This window comes from Papilio machaon, chromosome 8 (genome assembly GCF_912999745.1).
Source record: "Papilio machaon chromosome 8, ilPapMach1.1, whole genome shotgun sequence".
NCBI lineage: Eukaryota > Metazoa > Arthropoda > Insecta > Lepidoptera > Papilionidae > Papilio > Papilio machaon.
This window is the reverse complement of record NC_059993.1, coordinates 3,456,249-3,471,946: the sequence shown is the minus strand read 5'-3', so window position 1 is coordinate 3,471,946 and position 15,698 is coordinate 3,456,249. Positions and strand designations below refer to the sequence as shown.

Below are 15,698 nucleotides of genomic sequence, written 5' to 3'. Positions count from 1 at the left end.
CAATAAACAAAAGATCACAACATAGTATATAACATATTATTAAAAAAAACAATACAGTCTATTAATGTATAAAGAAACATAAATATCTATTTCATAAAATCGTTTACGGTTTCATGAGAGACGTTTTTTGCTTTAAAAAGCGGAAATGAATTCTCCCTTGCAAAATTTCTTATGTAAAATAACAGTCAATTTCTAAAACGACCGAAATTGCCGTAATGCCGGCATAAATTAGGGACCTCGCACATTTTTATTGCAGCAATTTCAACTTAACGCATAAGCAAATGTTTAGAATTATTACCCGAATTGAATTTTCTTATGCGACGATGGTTTCTTAAAACCTCTGTAGTAAAAAATGTAAAAATAACTTGCAGAGTATATAAGATTTTAATTAAGTTAACAAGTGAAGTTTTATGACTTTTGTGAATTTATTTTATTTATTTTAATAAAAATTTAAGTTACGTTTTAATCTTACTGTCTTACTTCTTACTAATATTATAAATGCGAATGTTTAGATGGATGGATGGATGCATGTTTGTTAGAAGGTAGCTCCAAAACGGCTGCATGGATCTGCCTGAAATTTGGCATAGATGTAGAATATATTCTGGAAGAACACATAGGCTACTAATTAAGGTTTTTTTCATTCCGTACGAATGAAGTCGCGGGCGACAGCTAGTTTATTAAACAACTTCCATATAATTAAAAATTTCTGTATCATTTTGGCGAGAATAAAAGACAGAGGTCATCTATTTTTAAAATTGACACAGAATTATTGAGCAAACTAAAATTAAATACAAACAATAATTCAATACTGCAACATATTGCTATTATAAAACGATAGGGGCTTGAAATGAAAACAATGAATATTTATTACTTCAAATTCAAATGTAAATCGCGTTATTTTCGAAAAGTACATGTTCCTAATAAATTACGTTAATTAATAGTTTGTGTTTAAATACGTACGTAAATAACGTCAGCAAAAGCTTTACACGCTTAGAAATCCAAATAGTACTGAATTATTCAAAGGATTGAATATTTTAAACCATCTTTATTATATTTTTGTATTTTAAACCATATTTAGTTCTTTCTCAAATCTAAAAGTAGTCAAATAGTGTAAATCAATGTTTCTGAGCAAGCCTAAGTCATGGAAAAAGCGTGATTTAATTTTATAAAACTACCATTTTGAACGGACAAGCATAGTACAAATAAAGAAAAGGCTTTTCCTCTTAACGTCCACCCTGGATACACATGGATACTAATGTATAACTATACTAGGATACTAATATACAAATGATAATACAAATAGACGTTAGGCTCAACAATACATGGTCGTATCTAATCAACAATAGAGCGGCATATTAGTCACAAACAGAAGTCATCAATATCAATCAGTAATTCATCAATCATTGGCAAAAACATCGGTTGCGTTGTTATGTTAAGCGCTCGTGTTCTATTTAGGCCTTGTTTACAAGATGTTCATTTTATTTAACACTAGCTGTCGCCCGCGACTCCATCGGCGCGCATTTAAATAAAAACTTAACAAGTATTCTGTGTGTTCTTCTAAACTATTTTCTACATCTATGTCAAATTTCATCGAAATTAGTTTAGCCGTTCTGGAGATACCTTCAAACAAACATCCATCCATCCATCTAAATATTCGCATTTATAATATCACTATGAAGTATGATTGTTTGTATCCATATGTATTTAATGTATACAAGCAATTGCTCGCGACTTAGACCGCGCGGAATTTAAAAAAAAAACAATTAATATCGTATGTGTTCTTCCAGACTTTGTTGTACACCTGTGTCAAATTTCATCCAGATCAGTTGAGCTGTTCCGGTGATACCTTCAAACAAACATCCATCTAACCTTTCGCATTTATAATATTAGTAATATTTGTGTGCTTTTCTATTTTAAATTTATAAAAACGTATATTAGGCAAATATTTAAATCAATTTGAATTGTTTAATATATAAATGATTTATAATGTTTTTGTATTTAATAATACCTTATTAGCATCATCGATAATCAATTATAATTAAAATGATAGACGAATAAGTGTAATTAACCAATGAAACCGTTAGTTGCGAACCGTACACTGATTGATTTGATCGGAACATTAAAATTAATGAAAACAACTAAATATGTTTACTGCATTATTTAATTGTCGTTATTTTTATCATTCTTATTACGATTCATATCAAAGACATATTCCCTAAATAAAGAAAACTAAATCGTAATTAACCATAATAATACGATACGAAGTACGAAAGTCTTTTGGACTTCAAATGTATTCAATATTATTTAAATCATAAATATTATAGCTGAGTTATCAGAAGTTTGTGATTATTTTATTATACAGCTTCACCACCTTTTTATTGTATTCTAGTTTGGCCTACTTTCTAACTTTGTATTAGTTCCTTAACTAGAGGGCTATTTAAGAACAACTTTACGTTTTAGAATCCGCGTGGGTTATTTAATCAAGATATATTGTGTTTTAATCTAGTTTAACGAAATGTTATATGTAAAATGTCCTAAATTCATTTAAATTAAAATATGTTTCAATTTTCATGAGAAGCTCATAATTTTACAATCGTGCTAATATGATTAAAGAGATTGGATCAAACAGGGAAAAGGTAGGGACAGGTGGAAAAGGTTGGAGGAGGCCGAAAGGGATTCAAATATTGGAGTAAAAAACAAGAAAGAAGAAAGGGAAGTTGTAAAAAGGTAAACGTATGAAATAATTTTGCTTGAACTGTTTGGTCGCCCGATTTAAAAGAAGCGAAGAAGTCGTTCTACACTTCTTCGTCTCTTTGACATCACGTTTGCAAAAATCGTAAACACGCCGGTCAATTTTCAAATACCAATTTCGCATTGAGATACGAAAATCTTAAGAGAATTGCACTTAAATGTACTTCACTTAAGCAGTTCGCTTCGATACGCTTCGATTAATCAACAATTCAATTCTCAGCTTGGGTCACAATTTCCGACCAGTTCCAAACCAGACGCCTGATCAATCAATGGAGTGCAGATGAAGGAAGCTTAATGTCTTTCCGAGCGTACAATTTTCAGCTTTCCACTCTCAAAGTAATACGTAGTCGGGCGTTCTTTGAGGGCGATATTTTATAACGATACGATCTTTATAAGTTGAGATTTAATGTTAGAAAAGTACTAGATTTGTCACAAATAATTTAGTTTACATTTTTTATTTTATTTTGAATAAATATTAATAAAGTCCATTAAGGATACATGCACTTTTAGATATTAAAGGTCGTGGTATTATAAAAGCAATATTGAAAAACCATATTTTTAAAAATAACAAAAAATTATTAGCTATGGATGTGGAAATAAATGAGGACACTAACTACATTTTCTCTGATATACCATTTTTCTAGAGTAAAAAAAAATGAGTTTTGCTGTCGGATTTCTCTGAAATAATGGTATTATAATAGCTGAGCTGAATATTTAATCAGATACAATTTGCAATCTTTTAGTTAACAGTAGCTTAATTAGATGTTTAATTTTATATCCATTTTAATTGGCCAAACATTATATTCCGGCTGCCAGCTATCATTTAACTTTTGAGTATTAATTTGTTCACTTGTTCCTTTTTTAAAAATGAGCAAACCAGCGCTTAAACCAATGAGTCAGGTGGGTCTTTAACTAAGGGGATGCGGCCGAAAGATAGTACGCTCTAACTTAGTAGAGTTCTATTCACTCTACTCTTGAAGGCTCCCACATCATATTTGGACAGAAAAACTGACACTAGCAACTTGTTCAAATAGCTTCTATCGAACGCGTAGTATATCAACAACAAAGTTTGCTTTATTCAAACATACTCAGAAATATGATTCTACTAGCCCTCAGTGTAGAGTATTTGATTTGCAAGGACCACGTGGCTTCTTTTATTTATTAAAAATAAATTTTAATTCAAAAGATAAATTATTATCGTGTAGATTTGAGAATTTGTTATTTATTATACTCGCTCGCGATTAAACAAAAAAAAAAACTTAATAAGTAGTCTATGTGTTCTTCCACATATACTCTGCCTCTAAGGCAAATTTCATCGAGATGCATTCAGCCGTTCTGGAGACACCTTCAAACAAACATCCATCCATCCATCCATCTTTTTAAACTTTCGCATTTATAATATAAGTATGATTAACCTGAATTCTGTCTGCAAACTTTACTAAAAGAAACAAGTGTAATAATTTTTACGATGTTAACTGATGTCATTTTACTTATCGTTTACTACAAAAATATTTGTTACATTTAATAAAATCTGTTACATTTTTGTTTCTTTACCGAAACAAAAATGTAACAGATGTTTGTATATTATTAAAATATTTTTGTAATTCGAAAAAAATGTTTAAATCTATGTAATAAATGATAATAGAGCAATAAACAAACAAACATGTTGTTTTTTTCTCTTAAATATAAAACACAACACGCTAATGCTACTAACTCCCATAGTAATTATTATATTTTTGAATGCTCGAAAACACCATGTTCGCACTCGATTTCGACATGGCTGCCATAGTATGAATTAAATAACACCCCATAATCTTTCAAATGGCATGGGTTTCATCACTGTTGAGCATTTAGCCCAGACTCCATACAAATTTGCCCATTGTCCTTTCTACGAAAACTTTTGCTTGTAACTGTCGTGTAACTTTTAAGACAATTAATAACCTTATTAATATACTAGCGGTCGCCCGCGACTTCGTCAGCGCGGGATTAAAAAATGCCCACTATATCCCCACATGTTATACATTAGTTACTTTCCCGTTGAAGTCGCATCAAAATCGGCCCAGCAGTCTCAGACAGATATTAATTTTAAAAATTGACTTTTCACTATAAGCAAGGCCCGGACAGAGTCGCCGGCGATAGCTAGTAATTCATAAAGTTATTGTAGGTAGTGTTGTGTTTTGTGTATTTTTAAATAATTCCATTCAAATTGATGAAAACAAGAAAATTAAAGTCATTAGGTATTATTCCGTTTAAAGTATATTAAACGAAAGGTCAAGTTATATCAAATGCAAGTGATAATATTGACCCGTGGGAGTAATAATGAGACCCAACTTACAGGATTTATTTGTGTCGGTGTACATCAGTGTACATTTTATTGCCTACATTAAGCTATTAACTTGAAAAGGGATCATTGCATACACCTATAGTACCTAATTTGTTCTGATTCTAATGTTCTTTTTTTAAATCTTTAAAGGTAAATAAGACGTGATTTTTTACTGAAATATATACCTCGAAGTTAGGATATCTAACTAACGATTGAAGTAATTAAACAAGTATAGCAAACAAAGTAGTAAAACAAATAAAGAGACATAAACTGTCTTATTATTTAAAACACACACATTTATAAACTGAACATTGGCAAACAATTTTTTCAAATCAAATTTTGGAACAGAATTAGGTGTGAAAGCTGTAAATCAAGTAACTTTACTAATAAACAGAAATGAGTGCGGCAACTTACTTTGAACGCCGTGAAACCTATTTTAAATTCAAAATCACTCTTTTGCAGCCAACGTGCTATTGAAAGTCGTGCAACGAAAGTGGTAACTTTTAGTTGCTGTAAATAGCTACGTACTATAATTTGCTTATGTTTATCTTTACTTATTTTTTGTTCTGATATTAACAGAAGGTTTAACGTATTTATATAAGTTTGTAATTTGTATGTATGACCATTCCAATCTTATATCTTAAGGTTTTAACAGCTGAATTGATTTAGATTTGTATATTTTCTTCAAGTGTTTTAGGTTATATGATGTGGGTTTTAGTTTTATTAAGAAGTTTCTGTGGATTTCTATAAGATGTCATCGTAGAAGTCACAGCTTTGTTTTTACGTCACCTTTGCAGTCTATTTTTTTTAGGTCTACTCTTTATTAACAATTTGATTTTGAACGCAATAAAATACATAAGTCTACGTGACGTCAGAATTTTTTGTGTCGTTTGTAAAATTTTTACATATAATGAAATATTTGACCAACGTTTCTGTCCGAGGATGTTTGTTGAATATAAAATGAATATATATTTATAAATATGCAAATTTTTATATGAACATTTTATTTTTATGCTTTCATATTATTTTAAACCAGCATAATGAGTAAGAAATGTTGTTAATGTTGTTAAGAAATGAACAATAATTGTTGCCGACATTAAAGTCAATAAAAAATTTACGTTACGCATATAAATGATTAACAGCGGAATTTAATGTCTGACTGTTACTACTGCCACCACTCCCTGTACTAATTCATATTGATCCGCATTCTTTTAACATTCAGATAGTGTTTCGGCAGTATTTGACTGCTTTCTCACCGTACATACAATACAACACAAGAAAATTTATGAACACTGTTAAAAATAAATATGAAAATTTAAATTGTTCGTGTCGAAAACTAATTTTAATTACTGGGTCCATCAACTTTTACAAAGTCCTTCAGGATGAAATCGCTAATCATAATTATAAAGTAACACCATCTGGCGCATAAAATTAAGTTCTTTGGAGAAATTTTGAAGGGTTCTAACGCAGCTGCTTCTATATCCGTTCATTGGCAGTTATTATTTAATAAACTGATGATTTTAATTTAAGTATAATCACTAACTGTTGTACTCAGAAATGTTATTGTTCAATTAGGGATAGTATTACTGTAGATTTAGCATGCAAATACTACACTGACAGATTAAGTCACCACTATCTACCTGTTCTTATCACACTCATGCAGCGTCGGCGACAGATGAAGTAATCTGAAATCAGATATCTGAAAACATTATATTTGAATCTCTTTGAATAAAATATTGTAAAGTGACCTAACAATAAATTGTCATATTTAATAGTACTGTGTAACCTAAAGACTTGACACGTCTTCGTTCTCTAAAAGTCAAAATATTTTTTCAAATATGTTTTCCCAACTAGAGTTCAGTGAAATGTCGAAAACTGAATGAGTAAACAACATCTATCACGCAGCAGGTTACCCGCCGTACACTTTTATAACTATTTATATCTCCCCTGAGTGTTTTCTATGTCACCCCGTAAGCATCTTATCAAGGAACATATTTTAAAGTTTAACGTATTGTATACTGAGGTATACAACCTGTGAACAATGTGGAAGTTCTTCAGTATTTTTTCCTGAATTTTTAAAGAACATGAATTTTTGTTGGTCAATCATGTGGAAACTGATGACATAGAGTAATATTTTTAATTCCTTTGATATAGCATCAGAACACTTTAAAAAGTGCGTTAAAAGCAGAGCAACATCTAGTATTATTTTAGATTATAACAACATAATTCAAGCGCGCAACCCAGAGGGGAAGGCAGAAATTTGTGGTGTTGATAAATTTAAAACATGATAGTAGACTAGAAATAAATAGATAAATATTAAAAATTAAGTTAATATGAGCTGTAGACCTTAGGAGCTATAGAGTCAATAACTATTTCGTTTGTTTTTAGATTATGTATATTATAACAATAGATTCCTCTACGAGTTTTATGTAACATTTTTCTAATTTCATTACTTCGAAGTCTTGCTACATTAGTTGTGTTGAAGGTTATATAATAGGATCTAATGAACTTGTCTCTTTTACCGTGGATTTCTGAGACCAAAACCTCCGTTTAAAACATGTTGTTATATAGGTATGACGATATGTTTTATACAGAGATTTTGGTCTCAGAACCCTACGGTTAATCTCATTTAAAAAATAAGACTACAGTATGTTTTGGCATGGGAAACAGATTTTTAGACAGTTGTGCATTTATTTGGCAATAAGCTAAAAGAAACAAGTTAGAATGTAACGAAGCATTATAAATTAATTTTAACATGCGACAGCTTCTTGAATTGTTTAACGAACCAAAAATAATTTAAAGAACTCAAGATTTCCTTTGCCGTGATAATAATATATTAAGCGTACTTATTATAGTTGATGAAATATAAAACATTTTTTATTAGAATTTAGTGACTAAGTATCAAACTTGTTAATTAAAAATAAATAAACAAAGAAATATTATCAAATATTTATTGAATTCCAATTGCAGGCCTCCTAGGTATCCTTCAACTACATCGTTTGCTTATTTTTTAATATAATTTAAATACTGTACGCATTTTTGTCACAACATTCAACAATAATATTTGTAAGCTTTTGTTTGCAGTGTTTTAATAGAAATAAAAAAAAGAAATGATTCGTAACAACAAACAAAGTGGGAGTGCACGTGAAGCCTTGGTGTGGCCGAACAATGGGCGGTGTTCGGAACATCACTATTCCGTGACGTCATCGGTGCGAGTGCACGCGTCGGTAACGCGACCGTTTTGACAAGTCATTACTGCCACGAGTGTAACAAGAAGATGTTCAAATGTTTAAATGTTATATATTACAATAAATCGGCGTAATCAATTGGTGACCCCGACGTGATCTACAATAATATTTCGTATCGACGGGATTCAACGCATATCTCATCTCGACGTGATCAAAATATTCCATCCAAACCGTCTCCGTACTAATAACGCAACCATCTTGAAGGAAGTTGCCGGCCAAAGGCTGCAGACATATTTCCCAGGGAAGTGCCAGTTTTTTTCCTTTATTAGTATAACATTCCTTTCTACCTCGGTCTGCGTGAATATCGTCGATAATCCGCGAGGAAAAGGTAAATTACTTATATACGTAAAAATTTAAAGTTGTATTTTTCACTAGTTTCTCGTCAAATTTATTATAAAACTAATTCAAATCGTTTTGCCGAGTGCATTTCATTATAAGCAACCTAATTCATCCAATAATTGCCACCATATAGATAAATTAATTGCATTCAAAACACTGTCATACAGTTGTAAATACATCTACCTACTTTGTTTAGCTAAATTATATTTCTTGTTAATCGTGATTTCAGAGTTTTCACTGATTAGAATATATTCTAAAACACATTCGCCACATGCCAATTCCAGGTGCAATCCGAGTTTAAGCCGTGAAGCCAGTAATCACTCAGTGAATTCGACGGCGTACTGCATCAAGCGCCGCGGGCCGACACCGGTAGTGGAACCAGAGTGCTGTCACCGCGCACCATTCATTCATTGTAAAGTACTTGCCCATTATTATTTAGTCGACCGTTTCAACGAATAGGGATATTTACAAGTATTATTCTCACTAGGCTGTGATACATTTTTTGAGCTCACACGATGAGTGAATTATCGCAACTTATTAAGCAAAGAGGTAACATCAAGGCTAGGTTAACGTTATTTCAAAAGTATTTAGCGCCTTTGATGGATTCAAAAGAAACTAGTACACTAAGGACAAATGAACTTAGTCTTAGATTAAATAAAATGCGAGATCTGTCATCGAACTTCGAAGAGGTTCAATTACAGATCGAGATGTTGGATGAAGACAGTGACAAACAATTAAAAGAACGCGAAGTGACAGAAAATTTATTCTTCTCTTTAATCGCTCAAGCTCAGTCGCTGCTGGAATTTTTGGAAAAGTCTAACAACACTGAAACTTCATCCAACATTAGCAAGGGTGGTCGTCATTTAAAGCTGCCCCCATTAAAAATCACGCCCTTCAACGGCGATCCAAACAAGTGGCTTACCTTTAGGGATTCGTATTTATCACTCATTCATAACAATGAAGACATCGACGATATTAGTAAATTTCATTACCTTAAATCTTATCTAGAGGGCGCCGCGACTTCAGTTATACAGTCGGTATCCGTATCCTCGAATAATTATTGTATCGCTTGGAACTTACTATGCGAGCGGTATAATAACAAACGACTGTTAGTCAACGAACATCTTAAATGTTTATTTTCAATCGAACCACTGCAGAAAGAAACTGACAGTGGCATTCGGAATTTAATTGACACTCTGTCTAAAAATCTTAGTGCACTTAATTCGTTAGATGAACCCACCGACAAGTGGGACACCATTATTATTTACATGGCGTCCATGAAGTTAGATAGTGTCACGGCTGGCAAGTGGGAGGAGTTTCGGAGCAATAAGGATTCGCCTACATTAGACGAGTTTTATTCTTTCTTACGTCGACAAGCAACAGTTTTGGAAACTACAAATGCTAGGAAGCCATCCATATTTGAGAAACGTCACAGTGTTCCAAAAGTTAAATCATTTACTGTTTCATGCGTAGACTCCCCCCCCAGCAAGCGATGCGGCATCTGCAAACAAGAACATAGATTATACGAATGTAACAAATTCAAATGCTTGCCTGTAGATGAACGCATTGCTAAGACTTCATTACTAAAGTTGTGTACCAATTGTCTGCGCAGTGGTCATCAGTCCTACCAGTGTAGGCTAGGTGGCTGTAGGATCTGCCGGCGAAAACATAACACATTGTTACACAAACCACAAGTACAACAAACGCCACAAAGCAACACACAATCCGTTCATACTACGCCATCTACAGCCCACAGTAAAACAAACAGCACCGAAAACTCACCCAATTCTGATCACGACTCCACAGCATCCAGGCCCTCCACCGTCGTGTCCATGACTGCTGCCTCCAACAATCAAGCTCTTCTGTCTACGGCGTTGGTCAAGGTGACGCACAAGGGCAAAACTGTCAAGATGAGGGCGTTGCTAGACTGCGGCAGCCAATCGTCGTTTATCAGCGACAGGGCCCAGCGGAAAATAGGTTCCCACAGAACAAGGGATCATCATCGAAATGTCTCCGGCCTGGGTAACACCATTTTAAATATAACGGAACACTGCACCGTACAGCTACATTCTCTGAATACCACATTTAGCGCGGCTATCAAGTGCTTCGTCATACCCCAAATCACAGACAACTTACCTCATGCAACTGTACATACAAAAGACCTGGGCATTCCTGACAACATCCATTTGGCCGACCCAATGTTTTATCAGCCAGCCGAGATCGATATTCTACTAGGCGCTGACATATTCTGGGATTTAATCGGTACAGGTAGGATCAGTTTAGGGCCGCAACGACCGGTTCTGCAGGAAACGCACCTAGGCTGGATAGTAGCTGGCCCCATGGGGGGGAAATATTACAACAGTAATAATTCAAAAGTAAGTTGTCACTTTTCACGGGATATTAGCAAACAGTTAGCCAAGTTCTGGGAACTTGAAGAAATCCCATCAAACGGTAACCACACACAAGACAATCATTGTGAAAGATTATTCACCCAAACTACTCATCGAGAAGATGACGGTAGATTTTGTGTTCAAATTCCTCTTAAGGAATCCACAGAAGTCTTGGGCGAATCATACAACATAGCTGAAAAAAGATTCCTACAACTGGAGCGAAACCTAAAGAAAAAACCTGAAGTCCAAGAGCTTTATCGAAATTTCATTCATGAATACGAACGCTTAGGGCACATGACTGAAATTCCAAAACCACCATTCGGCTGCTACCTCCCGCACCATGCAGTCATTAGGGAGTCGAGTGACACCACTAAACTTCGTGTAGTCTTTGACGCCTCTGCCAAAACTACCTCTGGAATATCGTTCAACGACATACAACATGTTGGGCCAGTGGTACAAGATGACTTATTTTCTATTTTATTGCGTTACAGACAGCACAAGTATGTAGTGTCAGCAGATGTGGAGAAAATGTACCGCCAAATTCTGGTGCATCCCAGCCAGCGTGTGCTGCAGCTCATCCTGTGGCGCGACGATCCTTCGCAGCCGCTTAAAATATTCCAGTTGAATACAGTAACCTATGGTACGGCGTCGGCACCATTTCTAAGTACAAGGTGTTTGTTGCAGCTGTCGAAGGAATGCAACGATAAGGTCATATCTCAGTCAATCAAGGAAGACTATTATGTCGACGATTATTTGTCAGGGGCTTCATCGGAGGCTGAGCTGCGCCACAAAATCCAATCAGTAACGTCCACTCTCAGTACAGCACGCCTGCCTCTGCGTAAGTTCCGAACCAATGTGCCCTCCATCTTCGATAACGATTCGAATACGTCAATGCCCAAAAATCTAGACCTTTCTTCACAATCAAGCGTGTTGGGCTTGAAGTGGGATCCACCTAAGGACATCCTATGGTTTCCAGTCAACATTCAATTGGATGAAAGGGTAACCAAGCGCACTATCTTGTCCAATTCAGCTAAGTTATTCGACCCACTGGGCCTGTTGGGGCCATGCACAATTATTCCAAAAATATTACTACAGAAATTGTGGCTCACAAAACTCGATTGGGATGATCCAGTAAGTCATGTTGTAAGAAAAGAATGGCTGGCCTTTGTAAACAATTTGAACGCCGTATCGAAAATTGAAATTCCGAGATGCGTCATCATTAGCGAACCAGAAGTCATCGAATTGCACTCATTTTCAGATGCGTCCCAGACAGCCTACGCTTCTGCAATTTACTTACGATCCATTGATGGCGCAGGTCAGGTCCTTGTCAGGTTACTTTGTGCCAAGACTAAAGTTGCTCCAGTGAAGAGCACCACAATACCTCGTCTCGAGCTTTGTGGTGCCTTGCTTTCAGCACGACTAAGCACCAAGGTGTTGACTGCACTTCGCTGTAAAGTACACAACGTTTTTCACTGGACCGACTCAACAGTGGTTTTGTGCTGGCTATCTTCTCAAGCCAATGACTTAAAGCCGTTTGTGGCAAACCGCGTTGGTGAAGTGCAAGAGTTGACTGCGTCAGCCTCCTGGAGGCACGTTCCTGGAACTCAAAATCCAGCAGACTTGGCATCCCGCGGATTGAACCCAAGGTTAATTAAATCATCTACATTGTGGTGGGAAGGGCCACCGTTTTTAAGGAAAAACCCATGTGAATGGCCTCAAATGGGAAACTTCAAGAGCATGCCCAACGAAGAAGTACCTGAAAGAAAATCATATTCCAAATTACACACTACAAATTCATTACTCACTACTAATCATACACACGTACAACCTACACCTGACATGTCCAGGTTGGTGAACTTTGAAAGACATTCAAAGTTCACTACCCTGCACAGATCCATAGCTTATGTTCTACGTTTCATAAATAATTTGCGTAAGAATCACCCCAAAACTACAGGGCATCTAACTCAGAATGAATTAAAGTCATCCCTACATACATTAATCAAATTACATCAGAAAGAATGTTTCTCAAAAGAAATTAAAATATTAAATTCTAAACAAAACTTACCGTCTAACTCCCACGTGCTATCCCTCAGTCCATTTATTGATGAGAATGGCATATTGTGCGTAGGTGGCCGTATCCAAAATTCCAATGAAACATATGAGAGAAAACATCCTATTCTATTAGACACAAACCATAACTTTACTAAATTGCTATTTACTCACAGGCATAACCAATTGTTACATGGCGGACCTCAACTGTTGCTCAGCGACCTAAGAAACAACTACTGGCCTTTAAGAGGCAGGGTACTAGCCCGGAGCACGGTAAATAATTGTAGATTGTGTAAACTCATGAAAGCTAAAGGTTTTAATCCCATAATGGGAAACCTACCTGCTTCGAGAGTCAGCCCAAGCCTTCCATTCCAGACCAGCGGAGTCGACTTCGCTGGCCCTTTTCTCATAACCGATCGCAAGGGTCGCGGTTGTAAAATAACTAAATGTTATTTATGTTTGTTCATCTGTTTTGCAACCAAGGCGCTGCACCTTGAAGTGGCGAGTGATCTTAGCACAGATGTCTTCATTTTATGTCTAAGACGGTTTATATCGCGTAGAGGTAAGCCACTGGAACTTTATTGCGATAACGGCACGAATTTTGTGGGTGCGAACAATGAAATCACAGCCTTTTTACGGTCAAGTAATGAAAGCATCTCTGGTTTTGCTGCCGATGAAGGAATTAAATTCTGGTTCTCACCGGCTTATTCTCCCCACTTCGGTGGGCTTTGGGAGGCAGGCGTTAAGTCTGCTAAATTTCACGTCACTCGCATATTGGGTGACAAACATTTAACATTTGAGGAGTTATCGACTATATTCACGCAGATTGAGGCAATCCTCAACTCCAGGCCATTAACTCCTCTCTCCTCTGATCCCAATGACCTGAATCCCCTCACTCCTGCGCACTTCCTGATCGGTAGACCACTCACATCGCTGCCTTCAGAAAACCTACTAGATGCAAATCCAAGAAGACTCGACCGATACAGATGGCTCGAAACCATGCGGCAACACTTCTGGGAACGCTGGAGGAACGAGTACCTGAGCGAGTTGCAGCAAAAAACTAAATGGCGAGTCAAGCAGCGAGGACTGCAGGAAGGCGAGTTGGTAGTCATCAAGGAAGCTAACGTCCCACCATTGAAATGGCGAATGGCCCGTGTCCACAAATTATATCCTGGATCAGACGGAATAGCAAGAGTCGCCGATGTCTACACGGCGAAGGGAATAATCCGCAGAGGTGTCCATAACCTCTGCTCCTTGCCCGATTCATCCTCATAAGAAACATCTCGAAGATCCGGAGACTTCGAGGGGGGGGAAGATGTTCGGAACATCACTATTCCGTGACGTCATCGGTGCGAGTGCACGCGTCGGTAACGCGACCGTTTTGACAAGTCATTACTGCCACGAGTGTAACAAGAAGATGTTCAAATGTTTAAATGTTATATATTACAATAAATCGGCGTAATCAGGCGGTGTGGCGTCTGTTTTTTATTACACACTGTCGGTGATAAAAATCCTTGTGTACGTAAATAAGCAAGACCGAAAATGTAAGCGAAATTATTTTCACTTAACTAAGTTATTTTATAACAAATAGGGGGATCAACTTTGTTGTTTTGTATTTTTCAAGTGTAAATTACAACATCAAAATAGTCTAATAATCATTTTTCATTTTTAGTCTTTATAATACTGTTTATATTCCATTTTCATAATTTTCTTAGTTATACTTACATCTTAAAGGAATTTTAGGTACAGGTATAGTTTTCAGATATCTTGACAGATCTTAACTTCGAGCGAGTCGTTGTGCAGGACATAATTTTAGGTGTAGAGGGACGTAGCGGGATGCGGCGAGAGGAAGGTACTGTGCTGAGCGTCGATGACCTTGGGCCGCCAAGATATTTGAAAAGAACTATTAAGAGGCAAGGAATGAAATTAATACAGAAAAATTTTCATTATTAAAACAAAGATACAAGGAATAAGTCAGGTAGCATGAATTATAATTATGGCATGTAAAAATAATTTAGGAGTTATTACTTTAGTACTCCACTTCTAACGTTAACGCTTACAAATAATATAGAAAATAACTTTATGATCCTAATATTTAATTAGGATCCTCTTCTCAATAACATTATGATATAATGTTGTAAAGTTCCATCCTAAGTAGCACTTACCCTCATTACGGACTCTCATAATTCTTGAGCGCGAACTCCTATTATAAAGCCGAGTAATTACTTTCTAAGGGTAGCAAAAACATTACCTTTTACATGTTATTTGTGTTTGTCCATCTTTGTCACTTTAATAGCATTTGTTGGGTTAATAATTCTGGATTATTTCATATGATAAAATGAAGTTACTTAAGCTTTATTCATGTTAAAAATTCTATGAATTTTGTTTTTAGTTTCCTCTCTCTTGCCGCTTCTTGCTTTTTCGAGTTAAAAGATCATATCTACTACATTGTTCTTACATGTATTGTTGGTAATTTTTATATAAAAGAATGAAAAGCATATTTATTTTATTAATATAGCTACTTGTTATTAAATATCTTGTTGACGTAATGGTCGTTTGCTTACAAACTGTAGACGCGATAACATTTATAACGCCTGG

General features: G+C 35.5%; 1 protein-coding gene across 1 annotated transcript; it reads left to right on the top strand.

Annotated features, from left to right (window-relative positions):
• The first annotated feature begins 9,176 nt into the window (after nt 1-9,176).
• On the top strand, nt 9,177-14,375 carry LOC123721194. Its single transcript, XM_045679063.1, has one exon. It carries the CDS (start codon nt 9,177-9,179, stop codon nt 14,373-14,375), a length of 5,199 nt encoding a protein of 1,732 aa, XP_045535019.1.
• Nucleotides 14,376-15,698: the final 1,323 nt, after the last annotated feature.